Source organism: Chaetodon auriga, chromosome 18, assembly GCF_051107435.1.
Source record: "Chaetodon auriga isolate fChaAug3 chromosome 18, fChaAug3.hap1, whole genome shotgun sequence".
In the NCBI taxonomy this organism is placed as follows: domain Eukaryota; kingdom Metazoa; phylum Chordata; class Actinopteri; order Chaetodontiformes; family Chaetodontidae; genus Chaetodon; species Chaetodon auriga.
Window position 1 is genome coordinate 20,117,894 of NC_135091.1, and position 26,058 is coordinate 20,143,951.

Consider the following 26,058-nt stretch of genomic DNA (forward strand, 5'->3'; position numbering starts at 1 on the left):
GAGGGGGAGGAATTGTGGAAAAAAATAAAATTAGACTTTAGGCTTATTACTTCTGTATCTACATTCATCAATCAGCATGAATCTTTAAATCAATGCTTAAATTACAAGCATGGCTGTGCAACACAAATAGTGGAGAGGGAGCGTGTGCCTTCATGTTCAGCAGGAAAGAGCAATTGTACAAGTACATTTACGAGTTCTCTCACACACAATTTTGAGATACTTTTTGTGTACTTATACTCATTTCAGTACTCAGCCATGCCCACCTGCTAGTTGGAAATCAATCGACTCAACAATGCTTCATTCTTAGACACAGAGAAATGTTTGGGATATCTGTTCTAATTCACATTCAGTTTTCATTCATCATTCTGCATCATTAAATGATTTATTGATTTAATTCTTGATTATAATTTGTACACTTACAATAATATTTGAAAACATAAGCAACATTAAATTGTGTTTTTGCTGCATCAATAATAGTATAATATCATCATACTGCAAATGTATATAATGATATGATATTCAGAAAGAGCCATTTTGCATAATGATAAAGCTAAAGCTGATAATGTAGAGATAATAGAGTTCTTCTTCCACCGCTGGCTAATATGCCATTTGTCTTGTCTGTTTCTCCGTAAGGCTCCAGACAGACTCCAGTCCAGGGCATCAGAATCAGAATCAGAATCAGAAATACTTTATTGATCCCCGAGGGGAAATTGTTTTTGTCACAGGTGCTCCTTATAAGAAAAGAAGAGATAGAAGAGATTAATTAGAAGAGGAAAAAAAAAACTATATATATATATAAACAATATGTACACATATATATTGAAAAAGTCCAAGGGTCATTCAGAGGGAGGAGTTGTACAGTTTATGGCCACAGGCAGGAATGATTTCCTGTGGTGGTCAGTCATGCATTTTGGTGGGATGAGTCTCTCACTGAAAGTACTCTTGTGCCTGACCAGCACATCATGAAGTGGGTGTGAGACGTTGTCCAAGACAGTCCATAGCTTAGTCAGCATCCTCCTTTCTGACACCACCATCAGAGAGTCACACTCCATTCCCACAACGTCACTGGCCTTGCGGGTCAGTTTGTTGAGTCTGTTGGCATCCGCCATCCTCAGCCTGCTGGCCCAGCATGCAACAGCATAGAGAATAGCACTAGCCACCACAGACTCACAGAAGATCCTGAGCATAGTCCAGCAGATGTTGAAGGACCTCAGTCGCTTCAGAAAATAGAGACGACTCTGGCCCTTCCTGTAGAGAGCATCAGTGTTCTTTGCCCAGTCCAGTTTATTGTCAATATGTACCCCCAGGTACTTGTAATCCTCCACAATGTCCACACTGACCCTCTGGATGGAAACAGGGGTCACCGGTGCCTTGGTTCTCCTCAGGTCCACTACCAGTTCCTTAGTATTTGCCACATTTAGTTGCAGATGGTCCTGCTCACACCATGTGACAAAGTTGTCCACAGCATCCCTGTACTCATCCTCATCACCCTTACTGATACATCCAACTATCGCAGAGTCATCAGAAAACTTCTGAAGATGGCAGGTCTGTGTGCAATAGTTGAAGTCCATGGTGTAGAGGGTGAAGAGGAAGGGAGAGAGGACAATCCCCTGCGGGGCCCCAGTGTTGCTGACCACTCTGTCTGACACACAGTGTTGCAGGCGCACATACTGTGGTCTGCCAGTCAGGTAGTCCACAATCCAGGACACTAGGGGGGCGTCCACCTGCAATGCTGTCAGCTTGTCACCCAGTAGAGCTGAACGAATGGTGTTAAATGCACTGGAGAAGTCAAAAAACATAACCCTCACAGTGCTCGCCAGCTTGTCCAGGTGGGCATAGACACAGTTGAACAGGTAGATGATGGCGTCCTCAACTCCAAGTTGGGGCTGATAGGTGAACTGGAGGGGGTCCAAGAGTGGCTTGACCATGGGCCGGAGCTGCTCCAGGACAATTCTCTCCAGGGTCTTCATAATGTGGGAGGTCAATGTCACAGGTCTGTAGTCCTTGGAGGCCCTGGGCCGTGAAGTCTTTGGCACAGGAACGAGGCAGGACGTCTTCCACAGCATGGGGACCCTCTGGAGACTTAGGCTCATGTCGAAGACATAGTGAAGAACTCCACAGAGCTGGCCTGAACCCAACAGCCAACAGTTCAATGTCTGGGCAACAGATACGTTCCTTGATGGTAATGTGACCAGGATTACACCATTGGTTGTTGACTAGAACGGCAAGCCCCCCTCCTTTACGCTTACTGCTCTCCGTGCAATCCCGGTCGGCCTGAACAGTCCAGTGACCTTACGTTGCCCATGCTGAGAGAGGGGAGACATGGCTTATATCTCCTCTTGTCCATAAACCTTCGTTGTCTCGACCCAGCTCTTTTCCTCCGCTGTTTCAGTCCTCCCCTGCATCCTCTGTGTGTTTTCCTCCACATTTCAGCGGGGATCTCTGATGTTCTGGCCGACAAGCCGGCCTGCCTCAGCGTGATCAGCTGATCTCTGGAGTAAACAATGCAGCCATGAAGTCGCTGCGCAGTAAGAATAGCAAGGACACAGGACTTCATGGACTGGTGCCAGTGGAACTGCCTCCAGATCAATGCAGGGAAAACCAAAGAACTGGTGGTGGATTTCCACAGACGAACACTCTGCCCCCTGACACTGGATGAACATCTAGGGAACGGACATCGAGATGGTGACATCTTATAAGTACCTGGGTGTTAACCTGAACAATAAACTAGACTGGACTCACAACAAAACCACACTTTACAAGAAAGGCCAGAGCAGACTTTATCTGCTCAGGAGACTGAGGTCATTTGGAGTGCAGGGGGCACTCCTAAAGACCTTTTATGACACTGTGGTGGCATCAGCCATCTTTTATGGAGTGGTCTGCTGGGGGAGCAGCATCTCGACAGCTGATAGGAAGAGACTTGATAAACTGATCAAGAAGGCCAGCTCTGTCCTGGGATGCCCCCTCGACTCAGTGGAGGTGGTAGGAGAGAGGAGGATGATGGCTAAGCTGTCATCCATGATCCAGAACGATTCCCACCCCCTGCAGGACACTTTGACAGCACTGGAGAGATCCTTCAGTGACAGACTGCTTCATCCAAAGTGTGTGAAGGAACGCTATCGCAGGTCCTTCCTTCCTGCATCAGACTTTACAACCAGCGGTTGCTCCCAATAGACCACACACTCACCAAGACTTTCAAACTGACTGCACTATAATACACATCAACTGTGTTCACTTATACTGTGAAAATTTTTAGCTCAAGGGGAATTTCAACTTAAGGTGCAATATATCAATCTTTCAGTCAGGTGTATTATTACTCCTTTGTGCAATAGCAATACTCCAGTCAGGAGTACTATCATCCAATGTGCAGTATCAGTACCTGGTGAATCTCTAATTTCCAATGTGCAATATTGGTATTCCTCTGTGCCATGGTGTAAAGTTGAAAACACTATATATTTTTACCACTCCCATATTTTACATTTCCCCATACTAGGTTGCTAGTTTCTGTATTTCCCCTTGTTTAAATAGTTCATATTTTTCAATATTCCTTGTTATATTGTTTATATTGCTTGTTTGCTATTTAATGTCTTTTTTACTGATACCTTCTATTTTTTGTTATCCACTTTGCTGCTATAATACAGGAAATTTCCCCACTGTGGGACTAATAAAGGAAATCTTATCTTAATTCTGTAGCGAAGAAACAGACCAGAACTCTCTCAACCAACATGTTTAGAGAGGGCACAGCTTCAAGATGTAAGTCATAAAAATACACACGGTAAAAGTAAAGAATAAAGTAAAAAAGTTTGGAAAACTAAGAAAACAAACAAGAGCAACTGCAACAGGCTGCACGCACGGTTGGCACATGCGCACAGTCACTGCAGCACCTGGTCACCTGGTCCTGTGTTCCTTGTTTTACGTTTACAGAATGCAGCACATGATTTAGCCAATTCTGCAGCCCTCCAAAGTGGAGGTAATTAAAGATAGAGGTACACACTGGGTTGCTAATATATTCTAGGTTTCTGCTAGAGAGGAGCCTGCTTTGTTTTCCAGGCTCATCTAACCATAACCGCAGCAAGGCATTTATCGCCACTGCCAATCGATGCATGATGAAGATGTGATGGTCCAGGCCTGGAAAGAAGGGGCACAGGACTCCAGGTACGGGTCATTCATCTCTTAGAAGATGTTCCCATACTGGCCCCTCTCCCTGGGCCATTAGAGTTTGAGGGATCAATTTGAGCAGCCTGGGAGGAGTCCATCCATCATGTCACCCACACAGCAGCGTGTTCCAACCCCAACAGAGATGGCTTCCTGAACCTCACCTAATCCCACACCACAAATATAATTACACCGTTTCAGCCTCCTAAACTAAACTGACCCTAAGGACATCCTCATCTCCCAGCCAGCAGGGCTCCAAGCATGTTCACAGGTTGCCTCCAGAAGGACAAATGAAGGAGAGCTAAACACTTGAAATGTTCTGTAACAGCTAATGTCCCAAGCTGTTTTGTCTGATGGATTTCCACGGCCCTGTCAGGTGATTCAGGTACCTCTTCATCAGTCAAATGTGCTCATCGGAGTGGATGTTATTTAACACTATCAATTATACGAGAGTTGATATTGTTGCAGTATTTTTCCACATAATGTTACAGTTGTAGTACTATTGCTGAGAGTTCCGTTTCAACCGTTTATCCAATAAGCTACTTTTTGCTTTCTATATCAATGATTTAGTCCCACATACTACTTTTAGCTATCTTTTGCAGCAGTTTACGTAATAGTTTTAGCTATGCATTTCAACAACTTAACCACTACTTTAAGCAAACTTTTTCATCATTCAACTTTTTCCAATAGGCGTTTTTTTTTTTACCTGTTTTTTACCCACTTACCTGTTACTTTTTTAACCATGTATTTCTTACATTCACTTTTCTCTATTAAGCATTTATCTGTTACTTGTAACTATCTATTACCTTTAGTGAGCTATTTCAACCATTTATCCATTTTTTTCACATTCAGTTTCAGCATATAGTTTCCAGGTGTTACATATGTCTCTGAATACATATATACAATATTTTTCAATCAAATTGTAATTTCCATTTTGTCAAATTAGTTAAGCCACTCTAGAATCTTTCTAAGTGCTTCCTGGAGTACAAGTGGTTGGGAGTCACTACTTAAATTCATATAAACAAAACAATGATCCACCAGCTTTGTCGCCTTTGATTGATTGTACCCAAGGCATTTATGAGAGAGTCAGCATCAGACTATTCAGAACCACTTCCAACTCAATCAAATACTGGATCCGTACATGTACAGCAGATTAGGTATTGACCTGCACGTTTGTTGAGTACACACTCAGCAGGCCAGCTAAGGACTGTGACAGATGATGATGATAGATTTCCTCTGTATGTCAACACCACCCGTGATTTCTACCAGAGTGGACGGTATGATGGAATAAGAGAATACAAGATGCAAACGTATGCTTGTCCTTCCTGTCTGTAAGTGGGCTGTCACATCACTCAAAGTGCATTAGAGCTATGGAGCATAGTGTGAGAGGGGGTGTACTCCATTACTTCATACTCATCTACTCCTTTTAAAATGTAACACTTGCTGTCAAACGTGCATCGTTCACTGTGAGGATAAAGAATAATCTTTCTCTGCATTTATGCTTGCTGATAAAAGACAGAATGTTTCTCTTCCTGTGACTGAGTGATCTATAGAAAAGAGCGTTTCAGAGATGGCTGACGACAGTACTTAAAGCGCTCCTGCTTGCTCAGGTTTTTCTTATTTCACTCAAAGCACGGCCTAACTCTACAGCAGTGATTGTGATCACAGTCAGCAATAACCTCTGTAAGAAGTGCATTTTGTTTCCTGTGACTGCATCATAATAAAATCCTTGTGTTTTGCCAGTTAAAAGCTTTTAATATAAAGCAGCAGGAGGGATTGTTCTGTTAGCATTAGCATCAGTAACTTCACGCAGTCGGAGAGTGAACAGCAAACAGTGAGGCTGATATCAGTGAGTAAAAATTACAGACAATGATGCTAGATTACATGTTGCATCATTGTCTTCGAATCCCTGATCTGTAAGTAGGTAATTGTAATCCTCCATGGGAATGGTGGACTCCACCATTAAAGACTAAACAAAGAAAAAATCTAGAGAGGTAATTATAGAATGTTAATTGGCTATTGGTTAAAACATGGCAACTGTAAATGCTATCAGTGCTAGTGTGGTAGTGCATGTATGTATGTACACACACACACACACACACACACACACACACACGCATATGTGCATATATGTGTGTGTGTGTGTGTGTGTGTGTGTGTGTCACAGAATCAGGTCTCAGTTGTAGGCTTGTGCAGAACTCTAAGCAGGACTGCGTAAATGGGGTAGTAGATAATATGAGTTCAAAAGGAGAGCAGCTCTTTTCAAATGGAAAACAAAAACAAGCAATTTGTCATGTTGATAACCCCAAAACCCCATGAAAGGAAATCTTAACTTCAATACAATTTTATTGTCTCTCCCATAGATTTTATGATATAAAGGCGCCATAATGCTGACCCACAACATGTAAATCACACAGTTTGAATTAAACAGTGCATTCAACAGGACTCCAAACACACTCTACATTCTCCATACACTGGAATTTTGTCACAGTAATTCATGTCTTCAGCTATGAGTAAGAGGAGGAGAAACACATCCAGAGTTTTGACATGTCCCTGTGAATAACGGAATTAACTCTGTGCTCATAAATATGTTGGCTGCAAAACGAATTACCCATCCCATTCTAGGCAGCCCATCTTTTCAAAATCCCCTTTTCTCTATGCAAACAAGAGCAATTCATTTGAATAATTCTCACTAAACCTGTCTCATCCACTTGTTTTCCCTTTGAGAGGCAATCACCCGTTGTCTGCTTGTAATTTATGACCACAGGCAAATCTGCTGTGGTTTTACAGGCGGTTGCATTAGAACACATTCTTGTTATTGTGAGGCATTATGGTAAATGGGGAAAAATACACTTTTTAATGGAAAAAGACAGGTGCTTTTCCAAGGTGGATCCTCAGCCTTATGTGTTCCTGAGACACTAAAAGGAAGATGGATTATTTTGCACTGCTACTTATTCATTATCCAAATTATGCAAATAGTTTATCACTGTGAAATGTTTTGAAAAAGCTTTTGAACAGTCCAGCACAGCCTCTCCACCGAATTAAGATGCATCAAGACTCATGCTTGTTGTACTGTGGCTGTCTGAACAACTTAATTATCAAGTTAGTGAGCTTACAGTGCTGCATGTGGTTAGCCTTGGAACATAATGAGGCCTATAGCAACAATCACTTCCAACATGTTTGAGTGAGTACCAGGCCTAAATTATTATTGAGCACTTTCAAGTGTCTCCAGCCACTGGCACAGAGAGCAGATAACTGCAACTCAAATGTAGTCACTTTTGTCTTGGAGGAATATTTTCATATAGCTTTGTTTGCCCTACAGGTGCACCACTGAAAGCTGTCAGAAATAAATGTGTCATCTACGTGAAGGAATTCACCATTTGGTTTTCTGCTGGAAGAACTTTTCCCCATGTAACAAACACATATATGAATATTATATCTTAGTCAACAGTTTCAAAACCTTAGCACATAAAGACTAGGTTGGGGTGGTGGAGGGAGCTGCATCGCATATCACATCAACACATCAGTAGAGATGTCATCACTGACATGTGGAAAGCATCAGCATACCCATGTTTTAATTTAATTTAATTTATGACACAATACTTTGTACTGGGGGGTCCTGCTGTATTACCAAGCCAGATGAAATATATAATCTCACCAATGTGTTCTCTGGCCTGCCCCAGGGTCTGATACCAGTTGAACGTGCTGACCAGAATAACTCCTGGACATCAACTGGCCAAACCATGTGAACTGGCTCCAGCTGCCTCTTGATGTCTGAGCTCCTTCCTTACTTACCCAACTATCCTTTGCAGCTTTCATCCGCAACCTCATTCTTTTTGTTACCAGTTAAAGCTTTTGGCTAGAGATACAGGTTGAAATGTAGATCAGCTTGTGAATTGAAAGCTTTGCCCTCTGTCTCAGCTCTCTTTTCACCATGATGGGCCGTCAATCTTACACTCAGCCATACACATGAACACCTGAAGACACCTCGAGATACTTTAACTCAAATTTGTTCACATGGGGAAGAAACTCACTTCCAGAGGGAGCAATCCACCATTTTCCCACAGAGAATGGCCTCAGACTTGGATGTGCTGACTCTCATCCCAACAGCTCCACCCTATACTGCAAACCACCACTGTGTGTGATGGAGGTCACAATCTGATGAAGCCAACAGAACCACATCATCTGCAAAGAGTAGAGAAGCAATTCTGAGGTCCCCAAACCAGATACTCTCCACCCCTGAGCTGTGTCTTTCTTGATATCCTGTCCATGAAAATCTTGGTGACAAGGGACAACCCTGGCAGAGCCCAATACCCACTGGTTATAGAAGGACTCCATGGCTCATAGCAAGGACCCCAGTACACCATACTCATGCAGTACACATTTGAAGGACATCAAAATTCTACTCGCAGATATCTTTCATAATACTGTAAATATTTTACTTAGTGTGTGTTGGTGAGATGACTGCTTTCTGTGGCAGAATATTGTTGGGATCTTGTATATGCATTTTTTTCCTCAAAAATGTATGTATACTGTACACGTGCATTATTATTATTGGACAGTTGTAGTCAACTGGTAGCTAAACAGCTAATGAATAAGCCTGAGATGGCCACAGCTCCATATCTCCCTTAGTTCGAAAGTACTCACAGAAACTCATTTGACGACCTTTTAATGACCAATCTTCTAGCATCACCCTCAGGACAAACAGGATTTTCAGGCCATATTCAGGTAAATCCCTAACATGTTGTTTGCACTGTCTGACAGCGAATGTGGTGTGATGAACATTCAGCTGCTTTGAGCAGCTTTAGACCATCATGTTGGTTGTGCTGCTCTCCCTGTGTGTGTGTTCTGGATGGTCTACTAACAAATGTGTTAAACATTGGCATGTTAACATGCTCTCATTTGCATTTTTGCATGTTAATGTTCAGACTAAGCTGACAGTACACCAGAGGATGACAAGGACAGCTGAGGCTGACATTGTGTAAACTACATGCTGCATGCTGGCATGTTAACATGCCAGCACATACCAGCACAGCTGAGCCTTTCCAATGTCTGAACTGGGAGCCAACAACACTTTATGTGACCTTTGCTCCTCAGCTCATCTGCTAAAATTTTAGACAGTACAAGTGCAGACATGCCATACTTGAGTGCTACTGGACAAATACAAAAGAGGCCCCAGCTTCTGCAGGGAACTGCAGCAATTCTCCGAAGAATATATTTGATTTAGCCAACCCATGTGTAAAATACCCCAGTGAATGGTGTGTGTATCTGTCAATGGACACATTATCATAATATCGGAAGTCTGAATAAAAACAGACATGGATGTCATCACTTAAGTCATTCCTCTGTGTGGTTAATATGTGTAGACTGTAATTTGTTATATTTAAATAACAGAAATATGTATCAACATTCAAAATAATGTGCAGCTACCTGCAAATTCGAGACTGGTTGTCTTAAACGAAACAACCAAATGTACAATATATGCCATCTGTTTATAGATGGGTTATCAGTCAGGCGGAAGTTATCAGTCAAGATATTCATGGAAAACATCCCTAAGATCACCAGAGTGACAGCTTCCTGTGACCATTCACTGATTTCATTCCACTCACACACTCCTCTCTGACAGAGATGGGTAGAAGGAATACATATCAGAGGGATTTAAGTTCAGACACTAAAAATGTAAGAGTTACGTCGGCACAAAAGGCTGGAGGTTAACCTGTCACACGTGAGTGGTTTTGCTTTGGGAATGTTAACGGAGTCTGCTGGCTGCAGTGAGATGGTAGGAAGATGTGAGGCTTGAGTGTAAGCAGGAGGGTGTCAGCACCACTGTGTGGCCAAACTGGAATATTACATGTACACTGTTTGACAAACAGTCCAGAGAATATAGGTAGTGTGTCAGAAAGTCAGTGTATTTTTATTAAAACTATAGTCAGTTCATATGAATTTTGTTATCAGATGTTCTAGAAAGACAAATTATCCAAGCTATTCATTCACTTCATATTGTTTACTAAACTTTGTAGTCAAAGTAAAACTCACTGAAGTTGCACATTTGGTGTATTTGAAATAGGGTAGAAATTTTGAAGAATGCATGAAATGAAAGTTTTGCTTTTCAAAATATTTTAATGGAAATTGTTCTACAGAAGCCCTGCATTTAATTTTTATCTTCTCACGCAAAAAAAAAACAAAAAAAAACAAACAAATGCTGCACTGTCAATCAATTGTAGTCACTTTATTATAGGCTGCCAGGGTGCTCTGTAGTAGTTTTTCCATAGATCAACATCACAAATTTGCCTCAGAGGACTAATCTGTACAACACAACTCAAAAAAAAGAGAAACCTTTAATGAAAAAACAAAATGAAGAAATCTCAAGAAGAGCAACAGGTGCAGACAAGCTTGCAGAATACACAGAATAGACAAAAATAACAATAGCATATTCACAATATGGCAAATACAATGACAATATTAGGTAAATAAAGTGCAAACATCTGCAAAGAATGTGAACCAGAGAAGACACTGAGAAACTTCTCAGTGGACTGGCAGTACCTTAAAACCTCCCCCATACCACAAAGAGCTTCAAACACACATAAGCACACACACAATTTCTACAGAGTAATAAAAGAGGTTGAAACAATTAATTGCAGTCCATTGAAAATAATAATGGCAACAGGTTTGGCGACAGAGTAGCCATGAGAATAGGTAACTTAAAGCTAAGGTGAAAAGATGAGTGTACTGGACAAATACAAAATGTCAGCAGGGAAATGGTTCCACAGAAACACGACAGCAGCTCTGCAGCCTGCTGACTTCTATTAAACCTATTTGATTTATATTTGTAAATGATTTGTATCCTCCTCATAATGGACTCATCCTGCACATCCTGTTATGTCTTCTGATTGATCTTGATGTGGCTGATCTTAATTCAAACACTTCATCAAAACCAATAACCCAACTAAGATCATAGTAAATATAAGTCATTTAATTGTGACATGCATAAATGATAATTATGTTAAAATACAGTATAATTATAAACACTGCCATGGTTTAATGTACACTTAACAAGATTTTGTTCACAACACTGAATACATCCTATAAAATCATTAGAGCATGAGCTAATCCATTAGGATTAACCACTTATATGTCAAGCATCCGTCTCTTCAGTGTTGGCTACTGATGGTCAGAAAGAAATGTGGCCACAGATCTGAAAGCAGCCCTGCAGCTTTTAACAAAAACAATTAAAAAAGAGGGATTAAAGTCCAACATCACATTGTTCAGTCATTGAGCCATTATACTGTAAGTGCCACCTGAGCAAGACTTCCAAAGCAATGCATTCAGCTCAATGAAAGCAGAGAGAGATGAGTGCACTGCAGAGTTATAGGCAATATGATGTAGCTACCACAGGCCTGAGAAAACAAGCACAGAACAAGTTCTGGGCACCTGGACTGCCAAAGCCATGGGACCTGGCAGGTATAAAGAAGAAAAAAAAACTCATTCCTGTGTGCACTCTGATAAACATTTATGCTCTCAAGTACTGAATTTGAGTGCACAAATTAACAGAACATTAAAAACAATCTTTAACATACTTAAAGGATGTCAAACAACATCATTTGAGCAAAATCTGATGTACCTCCATCTCCATCCAAAGTCTAAAGCAAACTGCATTAAACACATGGCTGATTTACAGTAGAACAGATGTTACCACAGAGCTAACAGAGTGGTATATGTGCAGGCAAATGATAGCAACCAAAGCTATCAACAGGCTAATGGCATACAATGCAATAACACAGACAATCCTGAGGAGACAAGGACGCATATACTGAATGCCATAAACTAGCCATATTAATATAAAGGAATGACTCAACATCAAGGCACCTGAATCTCAAAACACAGCTGGCAAGAGAAGACAACGATCTGCATCCTCCCTTCCTACTGCTGCAGTTTTACATTTGAGTGTGGCGAAAATGAATGCAGCTTTAAATATTTATTAAAATGTTAATATAATTTTTTTTTGGTCACCTGCAGGCCTCCATACACACCTGACCACGCTCTTTTGTCTTTAGCTGTCTTGTAGCAGTTATGGCAGTGGCAGACGAAATGTGCCTTAAGTGAAATCATTTGCATATGTAAGGAAGGCGTGGACTTTAGAGTACTTTTAGATAAGGAAAGCAGAAGTGGCTTCTTGATAAGGAGATGATCTTTTCATGCTTTAGTGGGCCAAAGACAGTCACTTACCTTTGAATAATGTTACATCACTTCTGGTTGCTACAAATGCAGTCAGGAATGAGATCGGGTGATAATACACACCGCTCACTCAAAGACACAAAGCCAAACAGATTGAGCTTGCAAGTGAACATGACTCATAAATCCTCTCAGGAACCTTGTGGTAATCGTCTGCAGGTAGCCAGTGGAAAGAATGCGAGCTATGCTGAGTGAAGGAACAACCGGTTCATCGGGATGGACAGATAGCAGCTTTCTGTCTCTGCTGAAAGAGGCCTCCTCCAGTCAAGTAAGCTTGAAGAGTTTGGCTCCACACGTATACAGCCTGTCTGAGAGTGCATTCAGCTGCCAAACAAGGCAAGGCCAGGAGTGTCACGACAAACTATTGCTGTGGTAAAAGCTTCCCCACTGCATGTCGGTTACAGTCACAGTATTCTATCACATACAGATCAAACATTTCAGATCCTTCATTTGGCCGCAGTGAGTGGAATTTTCTATTTGAATCTATTACTTCAGAAAAACATCAACGTGCTGTTTGTTCATGTTTGGATTCAGCTGGTCCTGACTGTGATACTGCAAAGAGAAAACTTTTCCTTTCTTTCCACGTGTCACAGCTCGGTCAGGGCGCTAGTAACGGGCAGCGTCGTCATAGGAGGCTGCGTCCAGGTCAAAGAAGTCCTCCAGCTTCCACTGCAGGGTTTCAAATGTGGGCCGATCCTGTTCGTTCTCCTTCCAGCATTCAATCATAATGTCATACATGACTTTGGGGCAGGTGGGGGGGCATGGCATCCTGTAGCCCTGGGGAACCTTCTGGACCACCTGGTAGTTTGTCATGGCTGGAAGAATAACAGAAGAAACCAAAGGTTTGAGACTTTTCATAGCTCAAAAATCATCAGACAATCACACTTTGATGTTTCAGAAAATTCTGTTTTTCATTTTCTGTAAATCTTTGTTCAGTGAAACATTTTAGATGATTGATAATGAGGCTGATGAAAGGCTCACCCTGGTAAGGCATCTGTCCAAATGTCATGATCTCATACAGCAGAATTCCAAAGGACCAAACATCAGATTTGATACTGAACTTGTTGTCATGGATGGCCTCTGGAGCAGTCCACTTCACAGGGAATTTAGTTCCTTCTCTGGCCTCATATACATTTTCATTCTCTTTCTACAAAAAAAAAAAAACAAGGCACACAAAACAGATTCTTACTTTAGGGTAATGATCAGATATTCCATTAACAAGGCTGGACAAAGCTGGGTTTTAGAGGGGAATTTGATCCATCAGGTCATCACTATTGATGATACCTAAAGCAAAGCAAACATTGTGCCTTGGGTTGTCAAGTATTTATCAGGCTAGTTAATGCTTCACAACCTGGCTCTTAAAGCTGTGACCAAATGGGAGATGCAATGTCTCAAAATATGGGATAAAATTATTTCTATAACAGAATTAACTCAATTATGCACAAAACAGCAAAAGACATGGGATATGTAGCTCAGTGGTGTCAGGAGTGTAGAGTGGCCTGTGGGTGAGAATGGTGTGCACAAAATAAACAAAAGGTAAGTAGAGGTGCGCCTGCAGGGAGGGAGGGAGGGGGAGTTTTTATAGCCTGGTAACACTAGGCCCCAGGAAATACCTGGCACTGGTGACGCACCTGTCAAACAATGCCATGTATAATTAACAGAAAACACAGGCTTGCTTTAGTTTCACTCATTTGCCCAAATACTTGTTTAGTGTAGTGTACATTCATATCACATACATACAGTATATAACAGCACTTTAATGTCAAACCCACCATGAAGACCCTGGCGAGGCCAAAGTCAGCCACCTTGCAGATGTTGTTCTCACCCACTAGGACGTTCCTGGCTGCTAGGTCCCTGTGGATGTAGTTTTGTAGCTCCAGGAAAGCCATGCCTGATGCCACCTGGGCAGCCATCTCAATCTGGTCAGATAGACGGAGCGTGGTGCCCTGATCCTCTATAACAACACACACAGGCACAGAATCAGTCGCAGTCTTGCCATGTTAGAGGTATCACAGGTGGCAGAGAAATAAAGGTGATAAGATGTTTTCTCATGGAGAAAATTATTCAGCCTATTATTGATTCAACTGTATTATTTTGTTACACTGACAGGTGTTTCTGTTATTTTGTGCACCTCATTTATGTCAATGACAGTATGCTAAATAACATAATCACCTCTCAGTATAATACATGACAGTTCAACAGCATCACAAACTGCAGCCTCCAGAATGATGGTATAGCTGAAGAACAATCTCTCTCAGACAGCCTCAACACAAACTGAACATTAGAACCTTCATGAGGGGAAACTGAGGAAACCTGTGTAAGATCTGGTCCACGACTATGTTGAATTCTAACTGTTCTTTTGCAGTCATGTTTTTAAATGTTCACTACATGTATAATAGCAGCTACAGTCCAGATTATGTGCTACACTTTATACTTGTGTGACTTTGAACATGACCTCGCCATGACATGTTACAGTGGCAGGGTACATGGTGAATTATGGTTAATGTGGGTCACCACATAGACTGTCTCAGGGCTGCAGACATCAATTCCACAGGAGCGCTGGTCAGAGTGACCATTACTCTAAATGGAGGCGACACTACATCTCTCACACTTCAGCACAGCATGTCTGTCTAGAGGTGAGCACTGCACATGTCCCAGCAAGTGCAAAGTCTGAAATAAAGCAAATGAAAGGTCTTCTTTCAAAATACGAATCAGCATTAGGGTCACTCTCTTTATACTACAGGTGTTAGTTGTCTATAGAAAGAAAATATAATAAAAAGCCCATTACACAGACAATTGTACAGACAACTATCCCTGGAAAACTGATACTGAGGCAAGTTCTCAGTATTAAGTGGATTTATGAATGTTGATTCATGACAGCCATCCGAGATATTGTCAGTGAATGTCACAATGTTTGTAAAAGTATGTTTATCACATCTGCAAGTCCATGTTTTATTGAGTTACGACTCGGAGAAGGAGTACCATTTCTGAAGGAAATTGCAGCAACAGCTTGAAAACTAAAACTGTCTAAGGCACAGTGCAAAAAAACTAAAAAAGAAAGACAGTGTCTGCAACAACGCCGTACGTGTCTGATGTGCATCACAGTACAGTAAATGTGTTCATTCTAATATGTCTGTATATGATGTTCATCACGGCACACATGTGCACCTCTGCACACAGACTTTCATGGTGAAAATATCCACAGAGTAAGTGACATTCTCTTCCTCAACATGATCTCAACCTGCCATGCAATGCTGGCTTGGTGCCAACAGCTGATAACTAAGAACAAACAAAGTCAGTGGGAAAGTGGGTGGACCCGGAACTTGGAGTGGATTTTACTCACAAGGAAACTGTTTTAAAAGCCACAGAATTTCCCTCTAACCCTGGCTGAGAATATATGATGTGAAATATGTGTATGTGGGGACTAAGCTTAGATTTGTAAACTGCACGATATAAAATGGTTTTGCGGCTCTTGGATAAATCTCTGTAGTAGCTTGACCTTTGCACAGGTTGGGAGACTGTTTTCAAAAAACAGCCGGAGCATTGGACTCTGATCCTGTCATAAAGGGGCAATAGCTAATAATCACGTGTGGAAAACATCATCTTACTCTGGAGGTACTCCAGCAAGCTGCCGTTCTTCATCAGCTCTGTGATGATGTAGATGGGCTCCTCCATGGTACAGACAGCATACAGTTGGATCAGCTTGGCATGCCGCAGCCTCTTCATGATCTGAGCCTCTCTGAGGAAGTCCTCAGGGTCCATGGTACCTGCAAGAGGTGTTCAGTGGTCACACTTTAACATGCAATTGTTTCACAGCCGTCAGTGGTGTCTTTGGTGAAAGATAGTATGTGGTGAAGTGTTTCTTCAGACTTTCTGTTGTTTTGGTCTGCTTAGCCATAGAGGATAGCACGGCTATGCTAACTATCCAGTTCATTTTCCAAAAAGAAACAGTGCTTACAATTGTAACTCTTTGCTGGACACTCTTAATACAGAATTAAAGATCTTGTATGTAGGATTTAGTGGCATCTAGCAGTGAGGTTACTACTGTAGAAACATGGCAGTGCTGACACTTGGGTATAACAATAACATGGTGGTGCAATGTGGACTCCATGGAAAAGAACCAGCTCCCCCTGTAGATATAAGAGCTCATTCTAAGGTGATGTCAACACCACAATTCTCAATTTCAGGTAATTATACACTGATGAAAACATAATTATAAATATTATATTCAATTTCTGCCAGTATATACAAATTTATTACATCACCTGTCATAAAAACAAGAAAACATAAATGTTTTAGAACTCTTTCAAAAACTTGTTTAAAACTAAAAATGTTATTGTTATTTATTTGGCAAATAAGAAACTGAAACAACTAAATAGTCCTTTTTCACACATAATAACCACAAAACTTCATATTTTGTATGGCCTCCTTTGGCCTTGATAACAGCTTGCATTCTTGCTGGCATTGTTTTTATGTACTTTTCCACAGTCTCTTTTGTTATTGAGCTCCAAATAGTTTCTAGCTGTTCCCACAGACTTGCTTCAGATGAAACTTTTGTGCTTTGAATGGACTAAATCACAAATTTGTTCAATAGGCTACAAATCCGGACTTTGACTTGGCCAGTCCATCAGTTCCAGTACTCCAGATTCCTTATTCTTGCTCAAATAGTCTCTGCACAGCTTTGAAGTATGCTTGGGGTCATTGTCTTGTTGGTATATGAACCCCCGCCCAATCAGATTCAGTCCAGAAGGGATTCCATGATGCACTAAGATGTTGTGGTAGATGGTCTTGTTCATGATACCATCGACTTTCACTAATTTGCCCACGCCATTTCCACAAATGGAACCCCATACCATAATGGAATCTCCACCGTGTTTCACTCTGGGTGCAATGCATCTGGCATCAAAATGTTCTCCAGCTTTTCTGCGGACATAAACACGACGATGCTGACTGAAGAGTTCAAACTTGGACTCATGCTTCCGGAGTACCTTCTTCAAGTCATCAACAGTCCAGTGTTTGTGCTCCCTGGCAAATCTGAGGCGTTTCTGGATGTTTGCAGGCCTCAATAATGGCTTCTTAGCAGCTATTCTTCCCTTTAAGCCTTGTTCCGTCAGTCGTCTGCTTATGGTCATTCTGGAGACTTTCTCAGACTCTGATCTAGAAGCATTCATCTCTGCCTGAAGATCAGCAGTGGTCTTCCTTCTGTCTCTAGTACTTCAAATCTTGAGGTGTCAGACATCTGCTTCAGTTAACTTTTGTTTCCTGCCTCTTCCTTGGTGCATTTTGTAAGTACCAGTCAATTGACCCCAAAGCATACTTGAACACACTGAGAGAACACTTTATGTCTTTCCCTATTTGTCTCAGAGACCATCCAGCATCATGAAGTGCTTTAATGCGGACTCTTTCATTTTCAGTGAGGTCTCGACATTTTACCATTTTGAACAGGAATGAAGAATTTCAAACTGAATTCACCTTTTTATACCCAAATTTGAGCCGGCTCACTGGACTTCTCCGAGAAGTCAGAAATTAATCAAGCATAACATTCAAACACTAAAACTAATTTTCTGTTCAGGACTTTAAGTAAATAACTATAATTTGACATATTAATCACAAAATAATAGTATGCTTTACTATTTTTTCTTTTTTTTTTGTAAATCAGTAAAATTGAAAATTCATGGATAACAATAATTATAGTTTAGCATTAAAAAGATAATTTTGGTTAAAGAACTTCTACATATTGGTGTATTAACCATTACAGAAACATAAAAAATGATTTTGGTAATTGCCAATGCTGTTAATTTAGGGCAGCTGTGGCATAAACCTTACTTTGGGTGGTGGTCTAATAAATTTGTTAAGCAATGTGTATATCCCCTTTAATCCTACATACCAGACTTTTAAATCTAAATTCTGACAAATAGCCAATAATGAATACAACTAGCCACTTTGTTAAATCAACCATGAGAGTGGATGTTTCCAGAGGAATGCTGATGATTACCACATGCAGTACAAACATGTATAAAACCAAAGACTCCAGCAGCTGATATTTAATTTATACTTTATACAGCTCAGAAAGCTTTAGAAAAATGTCTTTTTTAAATTCCTGGTTTTTCATTTCCCGTCAAGTGCAATTCATTGCATTTCTCTCCCATTTCCAGATGGTTTCGAATACTATAGCTATGATCTTAAGTATTGGTGTGTAACTATAGTGAATGAATTATCAGATTTTACGGATCACATACTGTACTGTTGATATGATCAGTAAGAAGAACTTATATTCAACACATTTTTACTGATTCATAAATCGTTTGTTTCTGTTTTAACACCTTTAGTCAGAGAAGGCATTAACATACCAGGTTTGAGGGTCTTCACTGCCACTGCTGTGGTGTCGTTCCACAGGCCCTCGAACACTTCTCCAAACTGACCAGCTCCCAGCTTCCTCAGCAGCTTGATGGACTTGCGGTCAATCTCCCATTGGTCCACAGTGTTGTATGACAGACCATGAGTCTGTGGAGCCTCCATCTACACAGAGGGGACAAGTAACGGTTTACTGATCTGACAATGTGACTTTCTGCTGTACAGAAGTGTGCAATTACTGACTAGAAACAAGACAACGGCAGAGTTAAGAAAATAAACAGGATGTGCCTGGCTCATGTTATAGTGTACAGTGTGTTTTACCTTTTTGCATGGTTCACCCAGGCGCACACAGAGACCATCTGCCTGTTTTGAGTAATGTTCCACCAACTTATTCAGTGTCGCAAAGGATCTGGTCCTTGACACAAAGTAGTGACCGTTCTCCAGTTTTTTCAGCTTGTAATGCTTCACCTTCCCATTGTCCAGCACTGAAAGACAAGTCAACATCCAATGAAATACTCAGGAGTCAAGAACTGTCTAAGTAAGATTTCACCTGTCATGCTTTAAGGGCTTTCTTCTATCAACTGCACTGAATGTGGTTTTAAGGAGCATTATTATTTTTTTTTTGTTGTTCATTTAAGGGCAACTCCACAAGCTGTAAACAAAACACAGACATTGCTCCACCTTGTTCCACTGTGTGCATCAGCTACTTGTTACTGTTGTCTCTCTGATAAACCCACCATACATGACCTGCCCAGCACCACACATCAGAGCTTTTTCACTGAAAACAGCTGCCTCATGCAGTTGGAAATGAGGTTAATGAGAGCAGTGAGGCAGGTGTCCATTAAGAAAAGTTGCAAAACTTGGCGCCTACATACACACAACGATGGCGAGTTCATTAAGTGTATTGTCATGAAGTGTACAGCATTTCCTAGATTAACTGTGTTCCTATCAGGGATTTTCTGTGAGCTAATCACAGACACAGATTCAAAAGCTGATGTTGAATAGTGGCCATTATTAGAAAATTCATAATTGCTCTAGTAAGACACACAATTAAAAAAAAAAGCAAATATTGGGGACATTATTCTTAAGATTCAGTTGAACTAAGTCAAGTAAATTAGCATGGGGTACACATGATTCCATTTGAGTTAGCTGATTAAAATCAGTGAATGAACCTGGGGTTAATGGCTGTGAAACAGATGATGTCATCAAGTGAGTTTAATGAATGGCAATGGAAAGAATTCAGTCATAATGGAAAAAGCGAGGCTGGAGTGGAAAGATTACAGCAAGGTTATCTCACTGGTTTTTCTCGGAGCAGAGACATCTATTTACAACGTCATGACCTAGAAACCATTAGTCATTTGAGTCAATCAGGTGAGTCACATGTTTGGAAATGTGAAGTTCACAGCAGACAAACAGCAGAATGCTAATTAGCTAACTGGCATGATTTCATCTGAAAAAACAATGTTGATCAAGTGAAATAATATGTTAGTCTAACAGATTTGTTGGCATCTTGGTTGCTTTAGGAATATTATTCAGATACTATTGAACCAAACAGGTTCTCAGTCATTAAAGGTTTCGAACTATTCTGCCAATGAAACCACAATGGTCTGGTCTTTCTTTACTTCTCTTTTCAGCTGTATAGGCTGGTAAGTTAACACTGGAATATTTCCAATGCTTTCTTTTAAATGTCATTAATGTTTAAAAAAGCTTATGTAGCTGACCTTTGTGGCAATTATGAGATAACGGTAAGGATTAACTAAAGCCAACAAGTGAAGAAGAGTTAGAAAGTCAGAACTGACTCAGCAATGCCAGAATAAAAAAGAAATATACGAAAAAGGGACATGTCATCTCTTTGCTTTAATGCTGAAGGCATGTCTGTCTGGGGCCGTTCCTTCATTACTTAGGTGAAACTTAAACTCATTGTGAGATATCTCTTCTTATTCACATTCACTTTTTTAGTAATCTGCAGCATGTTTTATCTGAGGGATACCTCACTCCAACCGAATGAGTCAGCAAACTGACCCAGTTATCACCTCTTATCTATAATAAGCTTGTTAACATTAGTCAATAACCAGTTCATAAAGTCAATAACCCTAGTTTTGCAGGTGCATTGAACCAGCGTGCTTTATATCTTACAAATTCAACTTTTTCAAAGCTTTTAACTTCTTTCAAAATTAACACAATTCTGCTTTAATTCCAATATTAATGTACACATTTATTTCTACATAAAATAAAAAATAAATAGATGAGCAAAAATTCACTTGAATAAGCTTTCAGAGGAGATTTTCTTCAGAGCTTCTTTTCTTGTCTTACCTGAGAGGGAGAGCTCCCCTCTCTGACTCTCACAGTTTCTGATGAGGAAGGCGCCATGCTGGTTCCCTCCTGCCAGCAGCATCTTCTCTGCATCCAGCCTCTTGGTGTCAGGAAAATACCATCTGCAAATCAGAAAATTGCTCAAACATAACAGCAATGTCAGAGTATAAATAACAATCTAAGAAAAACATGAACTGTCAGGGGCCCCAAAGGTTCACTGATAATTTGACTGATTGCAAAGTGGCTTATTAACATTGTCTACACCAGTCATACACAATATAAGGCCATCATTTTCAACCAATCAAACATTTTAAAATCTAGCATTAAAGGAACAGTCTAGTGATATTATAGAACAAACTCCTTAAAAACTCTATAAAAACTCCAAACAAACAACGAATGAAACACACTAACAACTATGTGTGCCTCAAAGCCTGGTATGTCTTTAAAATACATCAGTGAGACACACTGTTGCAGTGGGTGACATGTTTTTTAATGACCACTAACACACAAACACACACACACACACACACATTGTAGTTTACTTTGACTCATTCTTACATCCACCATGCCCCAAATGCTCACTAGAGCAACAAATGTGTGTCAATCCACAACTGAAAATAGACAGAAATAAACATTTTCTCCTGTTTAAGCAATGATTGTTAAAAACTACAGTACCCAGCAGCCTTTTAACAAAATGAAAGCATATAGTCATGATCCATTTTTAAAAATTTACATGTCCAGGTAGGAACCAAAGGGCTTCTGGCGGAGAGCCACAGACAGGATGGTCTTTTTGTTGACAATAAGACTGATATAGGATAACAGCAGCAGTATCCCTTCATCATTTCAGTCGACACTGATCTTACATGATGCACCATCCTAAATAATTTCATACTTAATGAAATGACCATAAATTAACTACTACCTAATACATTAAGTGATGAATAAAATGTTAGATACTTTTGGATGAATGAATGCCAAACATCTTAAAATCCAGCAGATGGAAGTAAAGTTCAATAGTGACAAAATGTAACCGACTGTAGAAATGCTATGGGACAGAGGGGGACATTGGTTTCATCGCCACAATTGTAACAAAGCCTTTTTCCTAAACTAAGCTGTGGCTATGGGAAACACAGACACATCACACAACTGTACTCTCATTCACATCCAAATATTCTTTCTGGATATATATCCAGACACATGCAGTGGTTGTGTTTGCAGATTTGCACATCATAGAGGAGTGGTCTACCCTCTCTGAGTCCCCTTCTAGTGGAGTCCATATTTCTATCATTAACATTAATACCTGGCATTTTGTTGCTTTGCATGTCTTGTTTTATCTGCCTCTGTGTTGAATGTTTTAAATAGAACCTGACAATATATTATAGCCATAAAAGTTGGGATGCTGTTTACACGGAAGTAAAAACAGAATGCAATCATTTACAAACAAACTTCAGCTGAGGTTTGGAAATCAGAAGGTGGCAGAAAAAAATAAATAATTAAAACATACTCAGCAGAAAGCTCCTGAGACATTATTATTATCATTCCTTCCTTCTTTGTCTGTGACAAAGTTTGCTAGAGTTTTGTCAGATGAAGTGGGAGTAAGAAGGTTTACTGACTTTATTTCCCACATTTTTTTACTGGGTGATTCCAAAATTCAAAAATGTTGGCATGCTGTGTAAAACATGAATAAAAACAGAATGAAATCATTCACATACTACCTGTGTCTACCAACAACTGTTTTACAAAGTGTTCCTGAGCCCGTGTAGTAATATCCTTCATACAATCATGTGTTCACAAAGTGATGAACCTCGCTCCATCCTCGCTTATGAACAAATGTCCAGTGACTACAGATGAAAACTAACCTCTTGGCTAACTGTGCACTCTCCCTGTTGAATAAACCAATTAATAAATTAATTAATCCAAAATCTCCCACAGCTATATATTTTTTTATATCCCCCAGGTCCCCTCACGGCAGGTTAATCTGGCCCTTATGAAACTGGGGATAGCTACAGAAACCCATGACATTTTTAACACGAATCTTAGTCAAACTTATCACAGGTGAGCTCGCACAACAGTGGAAATATGATGCTGTGATGTAGAAGGAAATGATCAGCATTACAGTCAATAGTGGAGCTAAAATGGACACTGCTATGCAAACACTGAATGGCCTGCACTAAGCCTCACACTGAGGTTTGCCTCTGGGCCCAGATATTCATGTGACCCTGCTGTCATGATGTGTTATGAAACTCTTCTCTATTTAATCTCACACCATGTCTTTCAAGTTTAGTGAAAACTATGACATGCATGCTGCTTTGACTAATCAAGGGAACCAACGCTATTTTAATGCCTGTAAACAACAGGATCAACCAGAGCACAGCCAAGGCGAAACTGGTTTGGCTGAGTTGCCAGGTAGGCTGAGGATTCATCACAAAGAGGGGCTGGACTTTTCCGTTACTGTTCATGACTTTTTCCAGCCCCACACAGAGCCGAAGGAAAAAGAACCGTTTTTTTTTGTTGTTTTTTTTTATTATTATTTTTTTATTATTGGTGAACACGGTGCTTGGATAGGTTACACGCAGTATCTGAACATGGCAATGCCTTTCTTTAGTGTCTATCTGCAAAGCTGGTCGCAAAACCAGTTTCTGTAGTGATCCAGAATGAAGTAGGCCAGTAGTTAAACAGTGTATACAGTTATCCGTGTCATGCCAGCAAAGGCTTGTAATGCACTGCTGAGGTTTGTTTTTGAGCCTTTCCTTCATGGGAATTATTAACCTGTGAGCCTCCATTTCCTGGTCACAGACAATCATTAACTAGTTTCATCTAAGGCTTCCCCCTGTTGACATTATCCAGCTCTAATAGCTGACCAACAGGACCTCTGTGAAGGGACACCAACATGACATGTTGATGCGTTCAAAAGGGATTCAGTCTCAGACAATAATCAGACACCGAAAATCACACACTGCCATTCTGTTTTCAAAAGAACAATCACTATTTCAGACAACTCTCCATGAATATGACGGCTCTAAGTACAATGATGAAATCTTACTTACACTTCAGCATCAATACTCTCCACAGGTGCCACATAATTTGCCGGGATGTACCCCTGTTTGGAGGCCGAGACCCCGGTGATGGCCCTCGCAAACCACCAGTCCCCGGTACTTTTATCCAGAGCCTCTAAGGTGTCCCCCGCATTGAAGCTGAGGTCCTCCTCGGTGCGGGCGGAGTAATCATACTGGGCGATGTAATACATGCCGGCTCTCTGCGCTGGAAGCGGCGGTAAGGATGTGCTGGGCTGTAAGATCGGCTCTGACTTATTGACACCGGGGTTTTCAATCACTGTGGCAGTCGCGCTTCGTCTGCTCTCGTCTCCAAACTGGATCGGTTTTTTAAAACACGCCAAAAACCCCTGCCAACACGAAGATAACCTCTTTCGGATCTCCATGATGTGGTCTTCAATCACAGCAAGTCATTCCGTGTGTGGCATAAAGACGGAAATGTTTCGGGGAAGCCGCCCTCGCTCATGATCCACGCTCCAGAAGAAGTGGAAATAGTGATCTGAATAAGTCCAGGATCGGCGGTGGTCTTTGACCTGAGCACACACCCACTGAAGGAAGTGACTGCTGCAAAGCGAGTTTCCTTGTACTGGCAGGTACTTTGTCTGGAGCTCAATGCTCTTGTTCAGGTGTGCCAATCATCTGCACCTGCCGAGGAATGAGGAGCGGCCGGCGCTCATGTGACGTCAGATGTCCTCAGGCGGCCATGCTGGAAGATGGAGCGCGCGAGAGCTGCAACAGCTGATGAGACAGGGGGAGCTGGGGGCTGGAGAAATGTGTCCAGATTTTCCGTAATCATGATTTACTAAGAAAGCCAATGTCTGCAAGAAAAACCGAATAAAATATAAGCAGACAATATATTAATATAAGATGATCATGATAAGTTACAGTTATGTATAAACAGTGAAATCTATGGGATAGTAAAAATCTATCAGGAAGTAAATATGTTACTTCTTAGTAACAGTTATGTACGACGGAGGATTAGGGTCACATTAAGGGGAAAAAAAATTAATTATTTACGAGAAAAAAAGTCATTATTAACGAGAAAAAAGTCATTATTAACGAGATTAAACTCATTATTAACGAGAAAAAAGTCATTATTAACGAGAATAAAGTAATTATTTATGAGAATAAAGTCATCAAACCTGCTACTTTTGGAGACACTTGGCAAAATGAGGGCTACAGAGGATTTGTTGAGTTCTATTTTAGGATAGGTTTCACAAACAAGGAGTCATATTTTACATTCCGACTCATAAATTTACGGGAGAAGTCGATGGGAGAAAACGCCAGAGACGTGTAAAGATGGTTGATGTACTACACAGGGCTCTCAAGTCTCACGCATTGAGCGTGACAGTCGGTCTTTTGTCACGCACTCCCACCACACATTGTATTTCTCACGCTGAGAAAAAATACTGGTTAATTTCTCTGGTGCACCGTTGCTATGGAACCGGGGGGAATCAAGCACGTCTGCTTTGGAGTCGAGCCTGTCACTTACATGTCAATCAAAAAAGTAAAGGGGCGGGCTAAGATAACGCAACAACGAATAAAAAAAGAGCATTATTATCACGTGATTCTGCTACAGCGGAAACTGATCAATACTTGCCCATTGATCAGAGCATGGAAATCTAGTTAATAATGACTTTTTTCTCGTTAATAATGAGTTTAATCTCGTTAATAATGACTTTTTTCTCGTTAATAATGACTTTTTTCTCGTAAATAATTAATTTTTTTTCCCCTTAATGTGGCCCTAATCCTCCGTCGTAGTTATGAGATAATAAATCAAAAATGATGAAATAATAAAAAATGTTGAAAAAATGGTGGCCAGGTCAAGCGCATAGGAGGCCCCATGGGTGAACATAGGGGCCACAACAACAACATAAGGTGACAATACAAGATGCTTTTGTAGATGTTGCCTGACAAATTAAGCAAATTACCCAAAAAACTAAATGACACT

At 40.7% G+C, this 26,058-nt stretch overlaps 1 protein-coding gene across 1 annotated transcript; it reads right to left on the reverse strand.

Moving 5' to 3' along the window:
* Positions 1–12,256: 12,256 nt before the first annotated feature.
* On the reverse strand, positions 12,257–24,673 carry frk (fyn-related Src family tyrosine kinase). Its single transcript, XM_076756796.1, has 8 exons — positions 24,102–24,673; positions 21,055–21,176; positions 19,063–19,226; positions 18,738–18,906; positions 15,996–16,154; positions 14,160–14,341; positions 13,369–13,534; positions 12,257–13,202 (listed from the first exon to the last, which is right to left on the reverse strand). The coding sequence occupies exons 1-8, from the start codon at positions 24,491–24,493 to the stop codon at positions 12,994–12,996; spliced, it is 1,563 nt and encodes a 520-aa protein (XP_076612911.1). The 5' UTR covers positions 24,494–24,673; the 3' UTR covers positions 12,257–12,993.
* Between the last annotated feature and the right edge of the window lie 1,385 nt (positions 24,674–26,058).